We start from the raw sequence: 17,414 nt of genomic DNA, 5'->3' as shown, positions 1-17,414 counted from the left end.
ATTTGGTCTAACCAAAATTTCTTTGGACACAGCAGCTATGTGAGAAATACATCTGAAAATAGTTTTTAAATCTCTTTATAAGTATTTAGTTTTAAGTAGTCTGATCCAAATGATTATTTTAGGGTAGTTAAGTTCATATATCATATATTGACCTCCAAAGAGGAACAATTTAATTACTTCCATGGCCTATGTAATGTGATCCCTCTCAGTCTCAAACTCTAGTAATGTTAACTCAGTGTTAAAACTGCTTTCAATTATATTTCTGTAACTTAATTAAACCAAGTATGTGGAATGTTGTTAACTAGTACCCTGATAAAAGTTTCAGGATACCTAGTCTGAATATTTTAGTTATATGTTAAATGAGGAAATGAATGAGTCAACCTCTCTTACTTTAAATTCATTGTTCTCATTGTTCAAAAGATGGAATAAACCTCTAGACTCCTCTTATCTTAAACATCCTTCCTCTGGAGAAGTGCTTAGCTTCAAAATGCAAACTTTCCCATGCAGACATAGTCTTAATTCGGCTTATTTGGGTTAAGAATCCATGCTACAGGTCTGCCAGCAGAGACTGTTGAGAAACCACCAGCTGGCTTTGAGGGAGATTATGAGGAAGACTTAGGGCAATAAACATTTGGAGTGTTACAAGGCTTCGACCTAATTCATTAAAGTCAGTGGGCAGAATCTACCAGGAGTCTGTGAGGCACAGCGTTTCTAATGTGTGATGCCCGCTGTCTCCTGGCTGGGTTGTGCCTTAATGCACACCACAGTAATTAGCATTCAGCTCCTGTGTCTGGACGGACTCTCCCTCTTGGGACTTAGACTTCATTGTGGCTAATTTGTACCAGCAAAAGGGTATGTTCAGTGGTGCAATAGGTAAAATAAAGGATAAAGCATCACACAAACTCAGTATTGTATACCATAAACTCTTAACTAGCTTTTACATCATACTGCATTTTGTACTGTTCAAGTCTTTGTATATCAGGTAAACGTTCTCCATTATGGGGATATTTCTTCTTTTTTGCAGGTTATCACAATTGGTAAACATGTTAAAGGATACCACTATATCATTGCAAATCTGGTAAGCATTCTTAGTATTAAAAATACCTGTATTGCTCATTTGACTGTTTATGGAAGCACGTCAACTAGTATTTTGTTTTAAATTTTAAAAAACAGGAAAAAAAAAAAAAGCTAGATGTCTTTATCCTTTCTAAATGAAAACATGTTTTGAGATTGTATCTGTTTATTGGCTGAGTTTTTTCAGGGTTTAAATGACTCTTATCATATTCCCATCAATGGGAATGAAGGTTGCTAAGACCTTCCGTAGAACTTCTCTTTTTCTACGTACTTTGGAAAAAGATGGTATGTAAAATTTAAAAATAACTCTGCATCATAGGATGATACATTCATTAAGCAAGGTGATAATTCCTCTCAAACAACTTTTAAACTGCTTAAGAATCATCGTTCTCATGTTTCATTCTGCTAGACTAGTTAATCTCAGATTTCCATATTTCATCCCTCAGATTGGCTGGATAATCAGTTTGAATTAATGTTTTCTTGAGCATAGGTGATCAGATAGTATAGCTAATAGTGTTCCTGTGGGGAAAGTTCAGAAAACTCAGTAGATTCTGTCAAGGTAATTTTTTTGAAATTGTGTCTAAATGTGAAGGGCCATTTTACTGATATTAAAGTCTATAAACACTTACTGAAGCTAGGAGAACTAATCCAGTTGGTTTTTTGTAATAGACAAAGAAAATTCTGCATGCTCAAATATCACTTACCCTGTTCAAGAAGAGAGTTTTGGGGATTGTCTAAGTGTGAGTGCCACCAAACCATTTTTTTCATCATTTATTCTGGAACTGTAATAGTATTTGATATAAATTTCAGCAGGGCCCAGAGTGCCCCAATTGACACTGTCTTTCATAGTTCTTTGAGAAGCCTGAGGAAACAGAAGGAGCATGGTGTGTCTCTGGCACTTGAGGCATAACCCCGTCTCCTCCCAGCTTTTGATGAAAACACTTCCCCCTCCAGGCGGGCCATCCTCTGAAGAGTCATGTGGATGCCAGAGTGTGAAAGAAGCCTTATGCTTTAAAGGCCTCTTTAAAAAGCTGAACACTAGGGTTTCATTCTTATATCTTAATAACTAATTTTTGGATAAAGAAGTTGAGATGCTGATATTCATGAAGCAGGAATAAAAGTTTTACAAAATTTGAAAAATTATCTATTAGACATCTGTGGTTTGCATTGCAAATGTTGGATAAGCAGTATTTTGAGTCTTAAGGGAAATTTTAAGTGGTGCCCAGTAGATTTCATTCTGTTAACTGGTTGCTATTTTAGCCATTGCTTTAAATTTGTACAGTAAGTCCATAAGATCTAAAAATTACTGAATCTTGTGTTTTGAAGCTGTTTAATATCATGTATAAAAGTGTTTATGGTAGTGATTTTAAAAATTTGTTTTATTCTGTCGGAAAGAAAACTTATCTAGCATTTGAATCATATATCATCTTCACGGAATCCACCTGCTTTCTTCTTTTTGAACTGTGGTAATATTCTCCCCCAGTCTGATCAGTCATTCAATAAATTGATCTATTTTGAAAGTAAAAAAAATGCTGATAGATGGAGAAGAGGTTTGAATATACAATGAATGTTCCTGTTCAACTGTCAAGTTACATGATGTGTGTAGAAGTTTTTTTATTAGCAGGCAACAACACATGAAGATTGTTAATACACAATAATTAAAGAGTATCTAATATAGCAATTGTAGCAACTTATGATAATGTGGTTTGAAGTTGCTGCCTCTTTTTGTATTCACTCACAACATTCATTTATAATGAAGTGTCTGACATCATTATTTCATGTAAATGAATTTGTACGGTTATTTGGGTGAAGTTAAATCACAGAACACAGAAAACAGAACATAATAACTTTTTGTAAGAATGAGAAGTAGTTCTTTATGTCAGAGGGAGAAGGCAATGCAGACTGTAAGTCCTTACACATGCTTTAGAGTTCCTAAGAGGATACAGTTGTGGCTGTAAGTATTCCTGTCCAAAACTTGCTTGCCTGTTACTCATGTCCAATGTTCCCTTTCTCACTTAAGTGGTCCCCTTGAGATTAACAGGATGTTTAAGAAGTTAACATGGCAAGGACAGGTCCACTCAGCCCTTGCTGTCTATAACAGTGTTTGTCTAGTGGGCAGCAAGAAACGTTGCTGGCTGATGAAGCTGATGACTTAATCCTGGCAGCCCAGGATTTAAGTTGGATCCAGTTTGAGGAAAATGTTGGCTTACTCTTCTGCAGTAGTGGTCATATGGTAACTCTCTTTTTATACACTATTGAGAGAACTGCCAAAGCTATTGAAATAATAGACATAATTTTCTCTGTGCTCAGGGATTTACTGATGGAGATTTGTCAAAAATTCAGTTTGGAGGAGCTAATGTCTCAGGATTTCAGATAGTTGACTATGATGATCCTATGGTGTCAAAATTTATACAACGTTGGTCAACACTGGAGGAGAAAGAATATCCTGGTGCACACACTAGTACAATCAAGGTATGTCTTATGTTTGTTTTAACTGCACTGGAAATAGAGGAAGTGAAGGGTTTGGAATAGAAACACAAGAGACAGAGAAAGCCCTTGAAAATCAGCAGTGCCAACACAATTCTGTATTTATCTGGGATACTTTTAATATTCTCTGTCTTAGGACTGATTGAGCAAAGATGCTATACTCTTAAAAGTGTTTGAGACAACCTAATTTTTCTTGTGTCACTGTAAATCTGTGCTTAAAATCTTGTTAGGTAATTGGTTTAGGTATGACAATAGATTAACTAGATCTACTATTTTTGATTTTTCTCTTTCTCTATTTTGAATGTTTCTCTTTCTCTGTATTTTGAAATGTTTAAAGACAAATGTTAATCATGTTTCTGGGGAGCACACATTTAGCACTTTTTTGATGTAACATAATGTCCCAAAGAAATGGCTAGGCAGTTCCTTTGAGACAGATGCCTAAGTCCTACAAAGACTTACAGAATTAAATGCTATGCCTGACGTACAGAATCGTGGTCTGATTTCAGACCTCTGTGACACACGATGTGACACTGGGCAAATGGTTACGCTTTTTTGCCTCAGTTTTACTTCTGGATAAGCAAGGATAATAGTACCTTCTCTAACCATCATGAGGATCAATTAGTGGCTGCAAAACATTAAAAAGAATAATTTAATTTTAATGATAGATAATTTTTGGTTTGAGTAATAAAATCAGAAATTTTGATAAGAACACATTCTTTCATAGCTCTAAAAGACAAAAAATAATTTGCAAATGTTCTAGCCATAACTTTTTTTGTGCTATAGTTTTAATATGAAGCATGTTCTTAATTTATAAAGAAATGAATAAAAGGTTCAGCATGGAAGGAAGAATCATTTTTCCAAAGGCCTGGTAGAAAAGTTCTTTAAAACACATAACTTTAATTTAAAAAATAATATAGATTCCTTTTTTATGAGGCCAAGTTTGGTGGTAACTTAGTCAAAGTGATTTTTTTCTGTGGTTATTTTTGTAGTTTAAAATCTTTATGACACGAGTAGTGAATTTCTTACTTATGTTTGAAAAAGTAAACTGGAGTCTGTGTCAGGTCTTTAAGTACATTTATATTACAGATGTGTAGGATATGTAATCTGTATTGCTCTCATTTATGAAAAAGAGAAGAGGTGTGGCTGTGAGGAATTAATAGAATTATTTCGTCTCTGATTCTTGAGTGCCAGAATCATAGTCTGGAAATAATAATAGGGAAATGCATAAAACACATGATTATGCTGAAGAACTCAAACTGAAACCAAGATGCAGTTTTTAACAATGATGGAAAAATTAATGGGTGAGACACAGTTATAAGGACTCTGGTGTTACTTACACTAGAGAGAAATTGCATGTGTGTTAGATAACATGAAGTGGTTGCAATGTTGTATTAAAATCTCTAACTCTGTCACAGGTATTCACTTTATTTCTTCCATGGTAAGTCCTTTCAAGTCTAGTAGAAATTGAAAGAGTTGAAGAAGAGTACTTGCAATATCTTCTGCTTTTGAGGTTTATTTTGTTATGGATAGGAGAAGTAAAGTAATTGAAACGCTAATTTTCCTGAATTTCATTAATTTAGAACACATTTTAAATTCAGTTTAAAAGAGCAACCTCTCTTCGTTTTTATCTTGTTTGCTCCAGATATGTCTATTGGATTGCATTTATACTCATGCAATAAATTGAGATCTATGTTAGATTACCAGATAATTTATAAATGCTACAGGTATTGATGGTGAGGAAAGTGTAGATGTATATTGCAGTAGTTGGTGACATAGATTGTATCAGTTACCGTATTTCTTTGTGTAGCTTTCCATCTCGCCCTTATACGCGTATTACTTGTCATTTTTGCTTGTCATTACAGGTAGGGTTATAGATATGTCACATTTCATTCCCATCCTTGACGGAGCTAGAGGCAGGGCAGAATTACAGAAATCATAGAAACAGGGCAAGAAAGGTCTTTGAGCAGTCACCCGGTTTGTCCTCGTTGCCTGAAGGCAGAATCAGATAAACCTGTGCAGTTCCTGTGAGTAGTGATTTCACAACTTCTCCAAGCATCTATTTCAGCACTTAAATGATGTTGGTTTGGCTTTTGTCTAACCTTAATTAGGTTGTCTAACCTTAATTTATATCACCCAATCCATTACTCCTTTATATATGTTTCTAATGGCTTTGAGGGAGTTCTGCTTTTTTGTTGTTCTGTATTTGAAAATGGCAACCCCCCCCTTTTTGCCTTGGTTTCCTCCCTACAAAACCAAATAATCCCTTTTCTTTTGAATTTTCTTCTCTCAGATCCTGTTTGTCATTTGTTCTGGAACCTTTCTATTTGGTACCTCTTTGAAATGCCAGACTGCAACACATCTGAGTGCTATGCTGAGGAAATGGAAATAATGGCTTAATGTGTCTCAGAGACAGTACTCATTTCAGGGGGTTCTTTCATATTAGTTTCTTCTTGCTTTTTTTTTTCTCTGCTCACCCCCATGACACTAATGAGAAATATTTATTACGGGATACATGGCCAAATCTTTCTCTGCATTGCTTTCTTGTGCTGCTGCCGATTTAGATGGGCTCATACCATATCTGTCCACTAAATAATTACTGTTAAGTTCAGGATTTTTTCATCAACTCGTGCTGAATTGCATTTCTTGCCTATCCTTTGTGAGCATTTCATTCCTTCTTATATTGTTATTCTAGCTGTGTTACCCTCTGCTACTTGGAATACTATATAAATATCTAGATTACTGAGCAGGTTAATGCACTGGTCTCCCACTTGTCCCTTAAGTGATCTTACAAATAACTTTTCTCCCCTTTTGATTTTGAGGTAGTTGTCCAAATTCCCAGTGTTAATAAATGAACTTTTGCTCCCAGTCCCGTGGAATCTAAGAAACTCTCACTGCAGATTCTGTATGAAGCAGATAGGAAGGCTGACAAAAGCCCTGCATCATCAATATAGAAAGGAGAGGTGGTTACATGCCCCTAACAGGTAATATTATACCTGGGATTGCAAGTGTTCTATCATTGCAGACAAAAACATTGCAACTCTGTTGTGTTATCTTCCTTTTGTAACTCAAAAGTAAGCGTACATTCCTTTCACATTACAAAATGCAAGTCAATGGACTATGACTGAACTGATAAGACATATCGCAACATTCAAGTATAGTCCTGAAAATAGAGAAAGACATGCTAAGAAAAAGTGCATTTCAAAGGAACATGCTCTTCAAGAAGGAAGAGCATTTCTGAAAGCCTCTTCCACAGATGCCCGGAAGAAGACCTGTATCAAATTGCTTTAAAAATGTATCTTTACAATTTATAAAATATTAATTATAAAAAATTGCTGTATTAGGACATAGATGAGAAAAGACCCTGATCTCATTTGTTGCTGCACTATACTTGTACTGATAAAAGCTCCAGATTTAAAGATTAAGCAGGATGCTGATTTTTAAATTGAGTGCTTTGCAGTCTTTTCACAGAATATTTTTACATCTTTCAAAATTAACGCTGATACATGGTTTATTTCAGATTAAATTTAAAACAATTCTGTTGTAACCAAGGGTGTTACCAAGTCTATGCATGCAGTTCTAGAAGAGCTAATGTGTAGATTTTGAACCATAGAGTTGAGCAGGTAGCAAAAAGAAAAATATATGTTTAGTTCTATAAAGGCCTAAGTTGAAATTTTCTTTCAATCCGGATTGTGTATTTACAAACATGCTGGACTTTCTGAGCCTTAATGTTGTTCCAGACTGTTATGTTTAAAGCAAGCTTCTTGATCTTGTAGGACACTGAAAGACAACACATCCATTCACATCCAAGTGCTCCAATTTGCTAATATGATTAACCCATTCTCTTGAGGGGCAGTCTTTGGTCCATTTGCCAAAAGAAGCTCAGTCTGTATCTCTTGAAGGCTAGTGAGACATAAATTGCATTCCGTTTGTGTGGCAGGGTTTTGGTAGAAGGGGACCACAGAGGTGGTTTTTGTGGGAAGCTTCTGGAAGCTTTCCCCCATGTCCAGTGAAGCCAATACCAACCAGCTCCAAGACTGACCCACTGCTGGCCAGGGCCGAGCTCATCAGCGAAGGTGGGAGTGCCTCTGATAACATCTTCAAGAGGAAAAAACTGCTGTACAACAGCAGCCCGAGGGAGGAGTGACAATATATGAGAGAAACAGCCCTGCAGACAGGGCAGGATGTGGATCAAGTGCCAGGGAAGAAATCTCTCTGCAGGGGGAAAAGCGTGAGGAGTCCACCTTGTGAGAAAGAAGCATGACAGAGATGGGTGCTGAACAGCCTGCATCCCTATTCCACATCCCCCTGTGCCACAGTGGTAACAGAGTATAAAGAATTTGTGAGTGAAGTTGAGCCCAGGAAGAAGGGAGAAGTGGGTTGAGATGTTTGGAGATTAATTTTTTATTTTCTCATTATCCTGCTTTGGTTTGATTGGTAATTAAATTTTTTCCAAGTTGAGTCTGTTCTTCCTGTTATGGTTATTGCTGAGTGATCTCTCCCTGCCCTTATCTCTTCCCCATCCCTCTGAGGTAGGGAGTGACATAACAGCTTTGATGGCACCTAGTGTCCTGCCAACTCCCACCTAAGTACCAAGCTTCAGGTAGGCATATCCTGTTGGGGACAGCTAAGGTCTCTGAGCTTGTCTCCTTTGGAAAAGAGAAGGCTGAGGAGTGACCCTATTGCTTTCTACAGTTTTCTAAGGAGGGGGAGTGGAGACGACAGTGCTGAGACCTACTCCCTGGTGTCCAGTGACAGGAGGATGTCTGGGAATGGTTCAGAGCTGCAGCAGGGCAGGTTCAGACTGGACCTTTGGAAGGATTTATTTACATTTCTTTCATTTTTTTAGGGTGGTTAAACACCCTAAACAGTCCTCCCTGAGAGCTGGTTGCTGCCCCAAGCCTATCTGTTTAAGAGGAATTTGGACAATTCTGTTTAAAAAACACTTAAGAGTTGTTCAGCCCTGAACTGTTGAGGCAGTTGGACTAGATAATCATTGTAGGTCTGTCCCAACTGCAATACTCTATTCTACAAGCCATCCTACTCTGGGACAAGGTTTTCTAAGAGCAACCTGAGGCTTGAAGTACCTGAGGTAACTTGCATGTGATATATACAGAAAATATGTGCAGCACACAGAAAAAAAAAATTCAGGCTGCCTAGTTGAAGACCTAATTCAGCTCAGATTCATAGAGAATCACATTGTGTCAGAAGATGATAACAAGCCTGGTACTCATTGCAGCTATTTCAGATAGGTGTAACTGTTCCATGCTGGCCCATTATCTTTAAGATGTTCTCTTTTCATGATTGTACTTCTGGCTTCATAATCTCTTTCCCCACCCAACCAATGCATAACTAAGATAACAGAACACTAAATTGTTTTTACCTCCTGATTTTGTCTTCAGAAGTTTCACATATTCAAGTTTCTTCTTTACAGTCAAGTCATACAGTCTTTTAGGCAATTATTATGAACCAGGAGTCAGGAGTAATGATGCTTGTAACTGAAAGATGCTGGTTTAACTATACCATGCTAATTTACCTCAACGATGCAATACAGATAACATGCAGAAGAAAAAAATACAAAAATATAATAGCACACAATTATTTACCTTGCAGAAATAATTAACACTTAGATGACTCACTTTTAATAAGGAGCAAAGAAGAAAGCAATGTGAACAAAGAAGAAAACACTGAAAACAATTATTCATACTGAAAATTCAGAACTCATTTTGTCCCAATATAGATGACAAAGCAAAAGTGTCTAGTTGATGAATTAGACAATACCTTCTTTTTGGGCCATGCCTCTTATGATTGCAGTCTGTTGGAAAATGGTTTTATAATGCCATGAATTTTAGTAAGAGTTACAAGGGATATTCTGTTGCACCTGTTACAGTTTTCATAGAAAAATATAATTGAGTATGCCTTCATTCAAGTAGATCATAATGATTTATAAATAAGATTTATTTATTTTTAATGGATAATTTTTAGTATTTATTACAGGGTCGAGCCTTAGAACCAAGGAACTGATCTGGAATATTTTTGGTTTTTTCCTAAGTGCCCTTATAAAACTGAAGATTTTTGAGATTGTTTTGCCTGTTGTCAGTCCTTGCATTTTGGTTTCCTGAGCATAAAAAGAATATGCATCTAGCAGTTGGTGTTCCAGCTACCTGGTTTCTTGGGCTTTCAAATCCCAGTATTCAGTCTTCTCTATTTGAAAAAATAAATACAAAAAAAAATGAGCATAAGAAATTTCAGTCTTAAACTTTGTGTTTCTTTTTAATAGCTTAAGGCTATTTTGTGTAAGTAATCACTCATTCCAACATATTTGGTTTGGTTTGGGTTGTTTTTTTTTTAAAGAAAACTCAGTTAAAGAATGGAACCTTTAGTCACCAAAAGCAGTGGGTTGTTTGGGGCAATATCTGTAGATTTGTCTCAGACATGCAAAAGGCCAATTGACCCAGTAAAAGTGCTGAACTGTGCTAAAGCAGACTTCAAAAAATTGTAGAGCCAAGTCCTGATCTATGAAGCTATGTTTCTTTGAATTTGAATTCACTTATTTTTAGTAATTATAAATTGTTAAGGATCTTCAGCCAATAAAATGCAGTGGATTCCTCCTGCCTATTTTCCCAGGAACACTGTATTGCTTTTTCTCAACCAGCAATTCGTCTGGTGGATATAAACAGGAAAAACTACTATTCCTTCATTATTGAAGTGTTCATCAAGGTCAGACATAACCCTAGCCTCACAAAGATCAATGTCATTTAGGACAGTAGAGCTTGATGGAGAAATGGAGATAAGAGGAGAAGAGGCAGTCATAGACAAAGATGAAAGTAGTAGGAGGAGGAATGATGTCATGCAAAAAAGGGGTCAGCAAAGTGAAAAGAGGTTGTTGAAATGTGAGTGAAAGACACAGAAAAGTGATGCAGCTCAGAGCTGGAGAGGCATCTGTGACTGAAAGTTTCTTGAGTCAGGGGAATAAGGGAGGAGGAGAAGCGCTAGGGATGCTTAAATGAACAAGAAGAGGAGACATGTAGGTTTATTAATGTAGGTAGTTTGCCCATATTACCTAGCATGGAGTGACAGAAAAGTAAAAATCAAGTGTTTATTATTCTTTGACAATAACTATGTCTTGGTGAAATCAGCAACCTGGTAAGAATGCTGTATTCAATTCTATTCGTATTTTTCTTGGAAATTAAATTGGAGCAAACAGGAAAAAGCTGTTCATCTTGAAACAACAGGTCTCTTGTTCCTGATTAGGGTAGATGAGGAGTGATAATGAAAATGGGGAATTGTGGTTTATGAATTGTGTTTTAGGGGTTTTTTTTGTTTCTTTTTTTTTTTGCTCCCTATTGTTTTAAATTTAAGACTTGAATTATTACTATTAGTTTTAAATGGCATATTTTGAAAATTCTTACAACACCACGGTATATATGATGAGGATTGTCAATTGGGTTTTTTCCTCCCTCTCCCCTCCTGAAAAAAATAAAACCCAAAAACCAAACTAACAAAAAACTCAACAAAACCTACAGTCACAAGAAAATGGCAAACAGCTCCACACACACGTCACCACTTCAAACTTAACTCTTTCAAATCCGTTTCTTGGAGTGTATTTTTTTCAGAGAATTCTTTTGGCTTTCTATTTGTACATTTTGTTCTCATTCTGTGAGATACTCCTGCTTGGAGATACTCACTACTGTGACCAAAGGCTTCAGTTTTTGCTGCTGCATCCTGCTGATTTTTAATACTGTGAAAAGTGAAGAGTGACATACTTTGCTGGCTTAGCCTTCAAGAAAAATGTTTGGTGTATTTATATGTTGAAAATTAAAAAGTTGTATAGTTGTATATTCTTTGTGTTTTACAGTGAATTCAAGGTGATTTTATCATTAGTGGTATTGCTGTTTCACATGTTTATTCTAAGTTAAAATCAAGATTACACAACTCATTCTAGAACCTGATTTATTTTGTTAGTATGTATATTTTCCATAGGCAGTGGCACGATTAGACTATAACAGCATCTTTTATAAGTAAAATGCTGTGGGTTCAAATCCAAATAATTCTTTTTGTTATTTCTGTAAAGCTTTTTAATTCAAATCCAAATAAATGGTTTTCATTTACTGTAATGGAACACCAAAGTACCAAACCTCTGTTCCCAGTGTAAAATAAAAAATGGTAGGTACCTGCACTTTCTTTCTTCTGCTGAATTAGCACCTCTGATGACTCTAGTGAGAAGATTGTTCTGTACTGGAAGCAATCTTGGGGGAGGAATTACAGTTCAGGAATCTCATTCCTATTAGAGTAGTAGATAAAATAAGGAGAAAGGCCAAGCACTTTGGGTTTTATAAATCTTGTGATCCTTGCTATATTAAGTTTTTAAAAGAGTGAAAGAAGGTCACTTTCTCCTATAAATATCCTACAGTGGGAGCATTAGGATAATTCTAGTGCCTCGATCTTGTCAGTCTCTGCTGGGTGTGCTGTGAGTATGTCTTTCAAATAAGAATGAGACTTCCAGGGATTTAGGCTTTGGCAAGTGCCTGCTACTGCTCTAGCTGTTCTGGGTATTCTTTGTATCTCATGCTAGTATGGCACTTCAAAGCAAAAATGCCAATTTGTTTAGCTTTTGTGTACATACAGACTGCTGCAGTTGTATTTGAATAAAGGCTGTTTAAAAAGTGGAAGTTGATATGACTGTACAACTTTGGGAAACAAAATTTAATAAAGATAACATATTTATTGAGATGAATAAGGCTTGGTCTCTAACCCAGTCTTTACTGAGATCAAGCTAATTAATTTTTTTTAATGATCAGGTAATTTTCCATTTTATTAATCTCTCTTCCACTTTTAGTCAGGACTTGGGTTGTTATTAAAAAATATGCAATTATTATTTTCTAATATCCTGTGTATATATGCAGTTATTCTCAGCTGGAAGCAAGTCTGTTGCTAAGACTGCCGATTTTTACAAGAACATCATCCTAACAAAGAGGAAGAGCCATGCACTGTCTTTTGTGGGCTCCCTGACCTCTATCTTACATTGCAGTATTTGAAACATGGCCGTAGGTAATGAAGATGCTCAGGTGCTAAAGGCCCGTTTGCAGTTTGAATGGCAACCAGCTCAGCATGCTGCTGTGTACACACCCCCATTCATGCTAATCCTGCACAAAACAGGTGAGAACAAAGCATGATTATGGGCACAGTCAAAGGCCATCTTCACTTCCAATTACACTTATGTGTACAAGATTTGACAATGCTTCTTGTTCCTATTGGAAGTAGCTCTTTGTGATTCCGTGTACTGTCAGGATGCTATGCAAGGTGCCACGAGCTCCAGAAGGAAATAGCCATTTCCAATCAGTTAGGTAATTTTCTATTACCTCTCTTATCTGTCAGACCACCTTCAGGTATTTTCCAAAGTGTGTGCAATTCTGTCTGTTTCAAAATAGCTCCCGGCTACATTAATGACCCGTAAGAAATAGGTGTCTGATGTTGCATCAGTTTAACTGCACTGGAAGTACAAGAGACAGTTGCCCAGTTCCTTCACTCTTTCTTGACAAGTAACTTTGTGTCTTTTTTTTTTTTTTGCTTGTGTGTTTACATATGTAGACACCTATGTTTTATATGTAATTTATAAAGATACAGGAGTGTTGATACCGATCTTTCTGCTTTTATTGTATATACATTCATGTGGAGAATGTATATACAACATTTTTCTTATATATAGCATTCAAGTAGAGAAGTACTTTGTTGAGGGAAAAATGCACAATATTCAGATGAGAGATTTTATTATAATTTATTTTGTATATTTTCTGGTATTGAAATTGTTTAAATATGGAATGGAAAATGGTGATAATGTGTTTATACTGATTGATTCTACTCTTCTGCTCTTGTAAAAAAGATTTCCTATATTTCCTCTCTCAGAATTTTACCGGTCTCCAAGGGAAAGCATTTGTATCAGATTTTAGGCCTCCTTTCTCTTAGCTCTGTTAGTGATGCAGTGTCCCTTTTCCTGCTGTTCCAACAGCAGCCCCTCGTACATGGTGAGGAACCTTCATCTGTGCCTGTTGCAGACCGATCTCTGCCTTCTTGAAAAATGCTGCAGCTGGATCTACCATTCTAGCTGATGTCTCCCTAGTGTTTTGTACAACAGCTCTGTATTCTTTGACATATCTGGTAAAGCCCTGTCAAAATTCTCCTATTATTTTGTTTATCTTTCTCTATGTTGTGTTGGATTAGGGATGAATGGCTAGTTCACATTCCTTCTGAGTGGTCTTAATTTGTTACTAGTGTGTCTACAGTGTAAACATCTGGACTAAGATGATCACCCTGGATTCCTCCCTAGTCTCAGGAGTCACTGGAGATCAAATGTGTGAAATCTAAAGCATAATTAATTTTATCTTCCAAGAAGGTGTCTAACTGGTCAAATGAATCACACCGTAGAATGCTTATTCTCTTCTCTGACTGTAAAAAAAAAAAAAAAACAACCAAAAAACCCCAAACTCAAGCTAATCTGTCAAGGATAGATTTAGACATTGCAGATATCAAAACCATTCAAATCAAGAGGAAAAGAATTTGACTTCTTATGATTCATAATACTTTCTTTTTTTTCCCCTTTTTTACATTTATGTCTTCACATTTTCATTTCTTTTCCACTGCTGAAATATACTGTCTTAATTATTTTAGATGTCTAATCATATCTCTCAGGTTTGTCATGAGCACATGGACAGGCATTGAGTTAAATGCAGGTCTAACAGGCTAACTTACCATTCTTACAATATCTTGCAACTTTGAAATATACGTATAACAAAATCTTGTGCTTCTGGGGTAGCGTTCTGCAATTTCACCTTCAGAAAATTCAGTTACTGATTGTACAAAACATAATCCTGGTCCATTTAGCTGAGAATTTTTGGTATCTCCTGAGTTACTGGAAGATATCTGAAGTTACAAAAGGCAACATCATGCCAGTTTTTCTTGGACAGCACACGTAATAACTTCTGCTTAGTCTTGTATGACTTTGTTTTGTCTTTTCAAATTCATCTTTGCAATTGCAGCTTACAAGTCAAATTTTGCTACAGTCTGTAGAACATTTAAGTTGAAGTAGAAAGCTAAGTTAGAAATTTAAGTTGAAGAAAATTAGATGGACCTTGTGTTTTCTCTGCTTGGCATCTACTTAGAGAAAATTATTTTCATTTGATACTCATGCAATCCATATTTCATAGCAAATGGCATAAAATCTTTAGGTAATTTATATTATCAGCTTATTATCTTAGTTATAAAATTATTGGGTTTTTTGCATATTCTTTGCCATGCTTTAATTAATGCAAGTGATTCTGTAAGAACTCTAGTATAGCACCTATTTCATTTTGTAGTAAAGTTGCTGATCTTATCATATAAAGTTAAAAGGAACTGAAATGATGGTGGGAGATTTACACTGCCATAAAATTTTAAGATGTAAGACCCCATCCCACTTCCACAGAATAATGTTCCGAACAGTGCTCCCATTTATTTTAATAGTGCAGATGAGAATGTGGATGAATCTCTAGAAAAAAGTGAATCAAGGCAGGGCTAATGCATCCTTTAATTTATGACCATTTTATTTATTATGCAGACACATACACAAACCTGTGCATGAGCAAGTTATTGGTCTGTCATTTCTTGTTTATGGTAATGAGTTCGCTTTGGTTTCGTTTGTCAACTTTAAATCAATTTATGAAGCTGTAGATAGTTTTAATGAGCCCCATGAAGGTTATTAGGAGCTGAAAGTGTACGCACAATAAAGCAGTAAGAAATGATTCATGGGCTGTTTGCTTTCATGGCATCTCCAACAGTGATTTTAAAATATTTTGAGATCATTAGATTAAAGCTGTCTTAATGTCGAATTATGACATGTAGATTTTATATATGTGATGACATGTATGCACATACAAGTACTGATTGATAGGCAAAGCTCTACACAATCCTCATGTATGATTGAGCTATGAAGATTTAAGCCAGTAGTTATATACTGTAGAAATAATATTCTTGAGATAATACATTAAATATATCTCAATGATCCAATTAATTGTAGAATAACTGAATTAGATAGCATTAAAATGTCTCAGTTCCAAGCTCTTATTTTCTCTGCTTATTTTCTTCATTTCTTCTCCTCATCTCCAGATTCATATACACCACTTAAGTGCTGCTGCTCCAGTAGGAGGAAGTAGTAGTGGCTCCAGCCAGTCTTTCTCTTCATTCTTCTGCTGTTCTGATCCCTTTAAATATTTCTGTACAAGTCACTAAGAAAACTTTATTTAGAAGATTGACACTGATCACTGAGCTTACTGATCTTAAAAAAAGAGTTCTGTTTTCCTTTTCTAAGGCATGACAGTTGCATAAAAAATTAATCTCAGTTCTGGAAGTTGCTTTCTTTACAATTACAAGAGCCATGACTTGAGCTAACTAATTAAAATTCTCATTAAAGTCTGAGCCATTGAAGCAAAGAGCTAATAATTTCTCTCTACTTTACAATTTATATATTTTTAGCATCTAATAGCCTTCACAGGGATCATTGCATTCATTCAAATGCCTCTAAGTAGTTATATTCTGGCCCATATTTCCAGAAATGGCTCTTATATTTGGCATAATTGCGGTGTTCCAGATTCAAAAAGCCCATCCAACAAAGTCCTCAGTGTATGTGCACATGTGGTTTCAGTTCACTTAGTTAGTTGAGATGTAAAATTTTCCAGTCAGTGAAGATAAATGCTTTTGACTATTTAGCCCCAGTTTCTGATGCATGTGATCACAGGATTCCTCTCTGATGTCTCAGAACTTGTAAAGCTCCTTACAGTCAGTTTAGGAACATGGGGCTCTTCCTCACCTATATTGCTCTTTAGGAGCACCACTTGTTCCAGGCATCTCAGCCCCAAAGCTGCTTTGCGTGATATTGACAAGATATTGCATACTTGAAAGTAGCTACTCCTGAGATTTTATATTTAATGGGGAAAAGTTAAACACATGTACATACAAATACATGTTCTTTGGGTTTGTCTGTGAGGAGATGAAGTCTCGATATCTGCAAATAAATGAAGAGTGTAATCAGAGGAACAACTTCTTATTTTTACAGGCTAGCTCAGGTTAAACACTGAAAATTATTTCTTTTTTTTCCCCTTTCACCTGTATAGACTTCTAGCCATATCAGCACACAGGACTGTTACACAGCTGTAAGTGAGAAAAAAAGTAACTCACACTGAAACAGCTGCAAATCTTTAGGATTTATTGGCACTGCCTCTAACCATTGTGATGAACACTTGATTAATTTTCACAGATGCCCCTAAGAGGGTAACTAAAGAAAAAATTGATTGATTTCAAGTATATCTTACTATCCTTTCTAGTGTTTAATGGATTACCGAGTGGATTGGAAGGTGTAGTGAAGCTGAAGACGGTTTATAATTAAATATTTTCACTTCTTTTCAGTATACCTCTGCTCTGACCTATGATGCTGTTCAAGTGATGACAGAAGCTTTCCGTAATTTGCGTAAACAGAGGATTGAGATCTCCAGAAGAGGAAATGCTGGAGATTGTCTTGCAAATCCAGCTGTACCCTGGGGTCATGGTGTAGAAATAGAAAGGGCATTGAAACAGGTAAATTCCCTGGAGTGGATGCTGAGATGAGTGCATGTGTGAAGTTCTCTATAAATGCTTGAAAAAATCTTCTAGTCTCCTAACATGTCTGGATCTTGCTGGGAATAATGTGGAAGTGAAGTCCTGAGGAACCTGGCTGATAATATATTGCATATGAAAACTGCTTTAAAGTGAATGTTTTTGAAATATCAGTAGTCATTGTGGAAATAAAAAACCCGTTTTCTAAAACTTAATTCTTCTTCCACTCCCAT

The 17,414-nt window shown here is 36.1% G+C and overlaps 1 protein-coding gene across 7 annotated transcripts in view; it reads left to right on the top strand.

Moving 5' to 3' along the window:
• The window catches only part of GRIA2 (glutamate ionotropic receptor AMPA type subunit 2), an 88,964-nt gene that overhangs the window by 48,584 nt on the left and 22,966 nt on the right, over positions 1–17,414 (top strand). For all 7 annotated transcript variants that reach the window (XR_015803190.1, XM_088163671.1, XM_014883691.2 and 4 more), the window contains exons 5-7: positions 1,025–1,078; positions 3,385–3,546; positions 16,996–17,163. Coding sequence is in view for 6 of the 7 variants with exons in the window: in XM_088163671.1 (XP_088019797.1) it covers positions 1,025–1,078; positions 3,385–3,546; positions 16,996–17,163 (384 nt within the window). In the remaining variant the exon portion in view is untranslated. The remainder of the gene's footprint in view (positions 1–1,024; positions 1,079–3,384; positions 3,547–16,995; positions 17,164–17,414) is intronic.

The sequence above is a fragment of the Sturnus vulgaris genome, chromosome 4 (assembly GCF_052056855.1).
Source record: "Sturnus vulgaris isolate bStuVul1 chromosome 4, bStuVul1.hap1, whole genome shotgun sequence".
Taxonomy (NCBI): Eukaryota; Metazoa; Chordata; class Aves; order Passeriformes; family Sturnidae; genus Sturnus; species Sturnus vulgaris.
The sequence above is the reverse complement of the archived record's forward strand: the minus strand, read 5'-3'. Positions and strand labels throughout refer to the sequence as shown.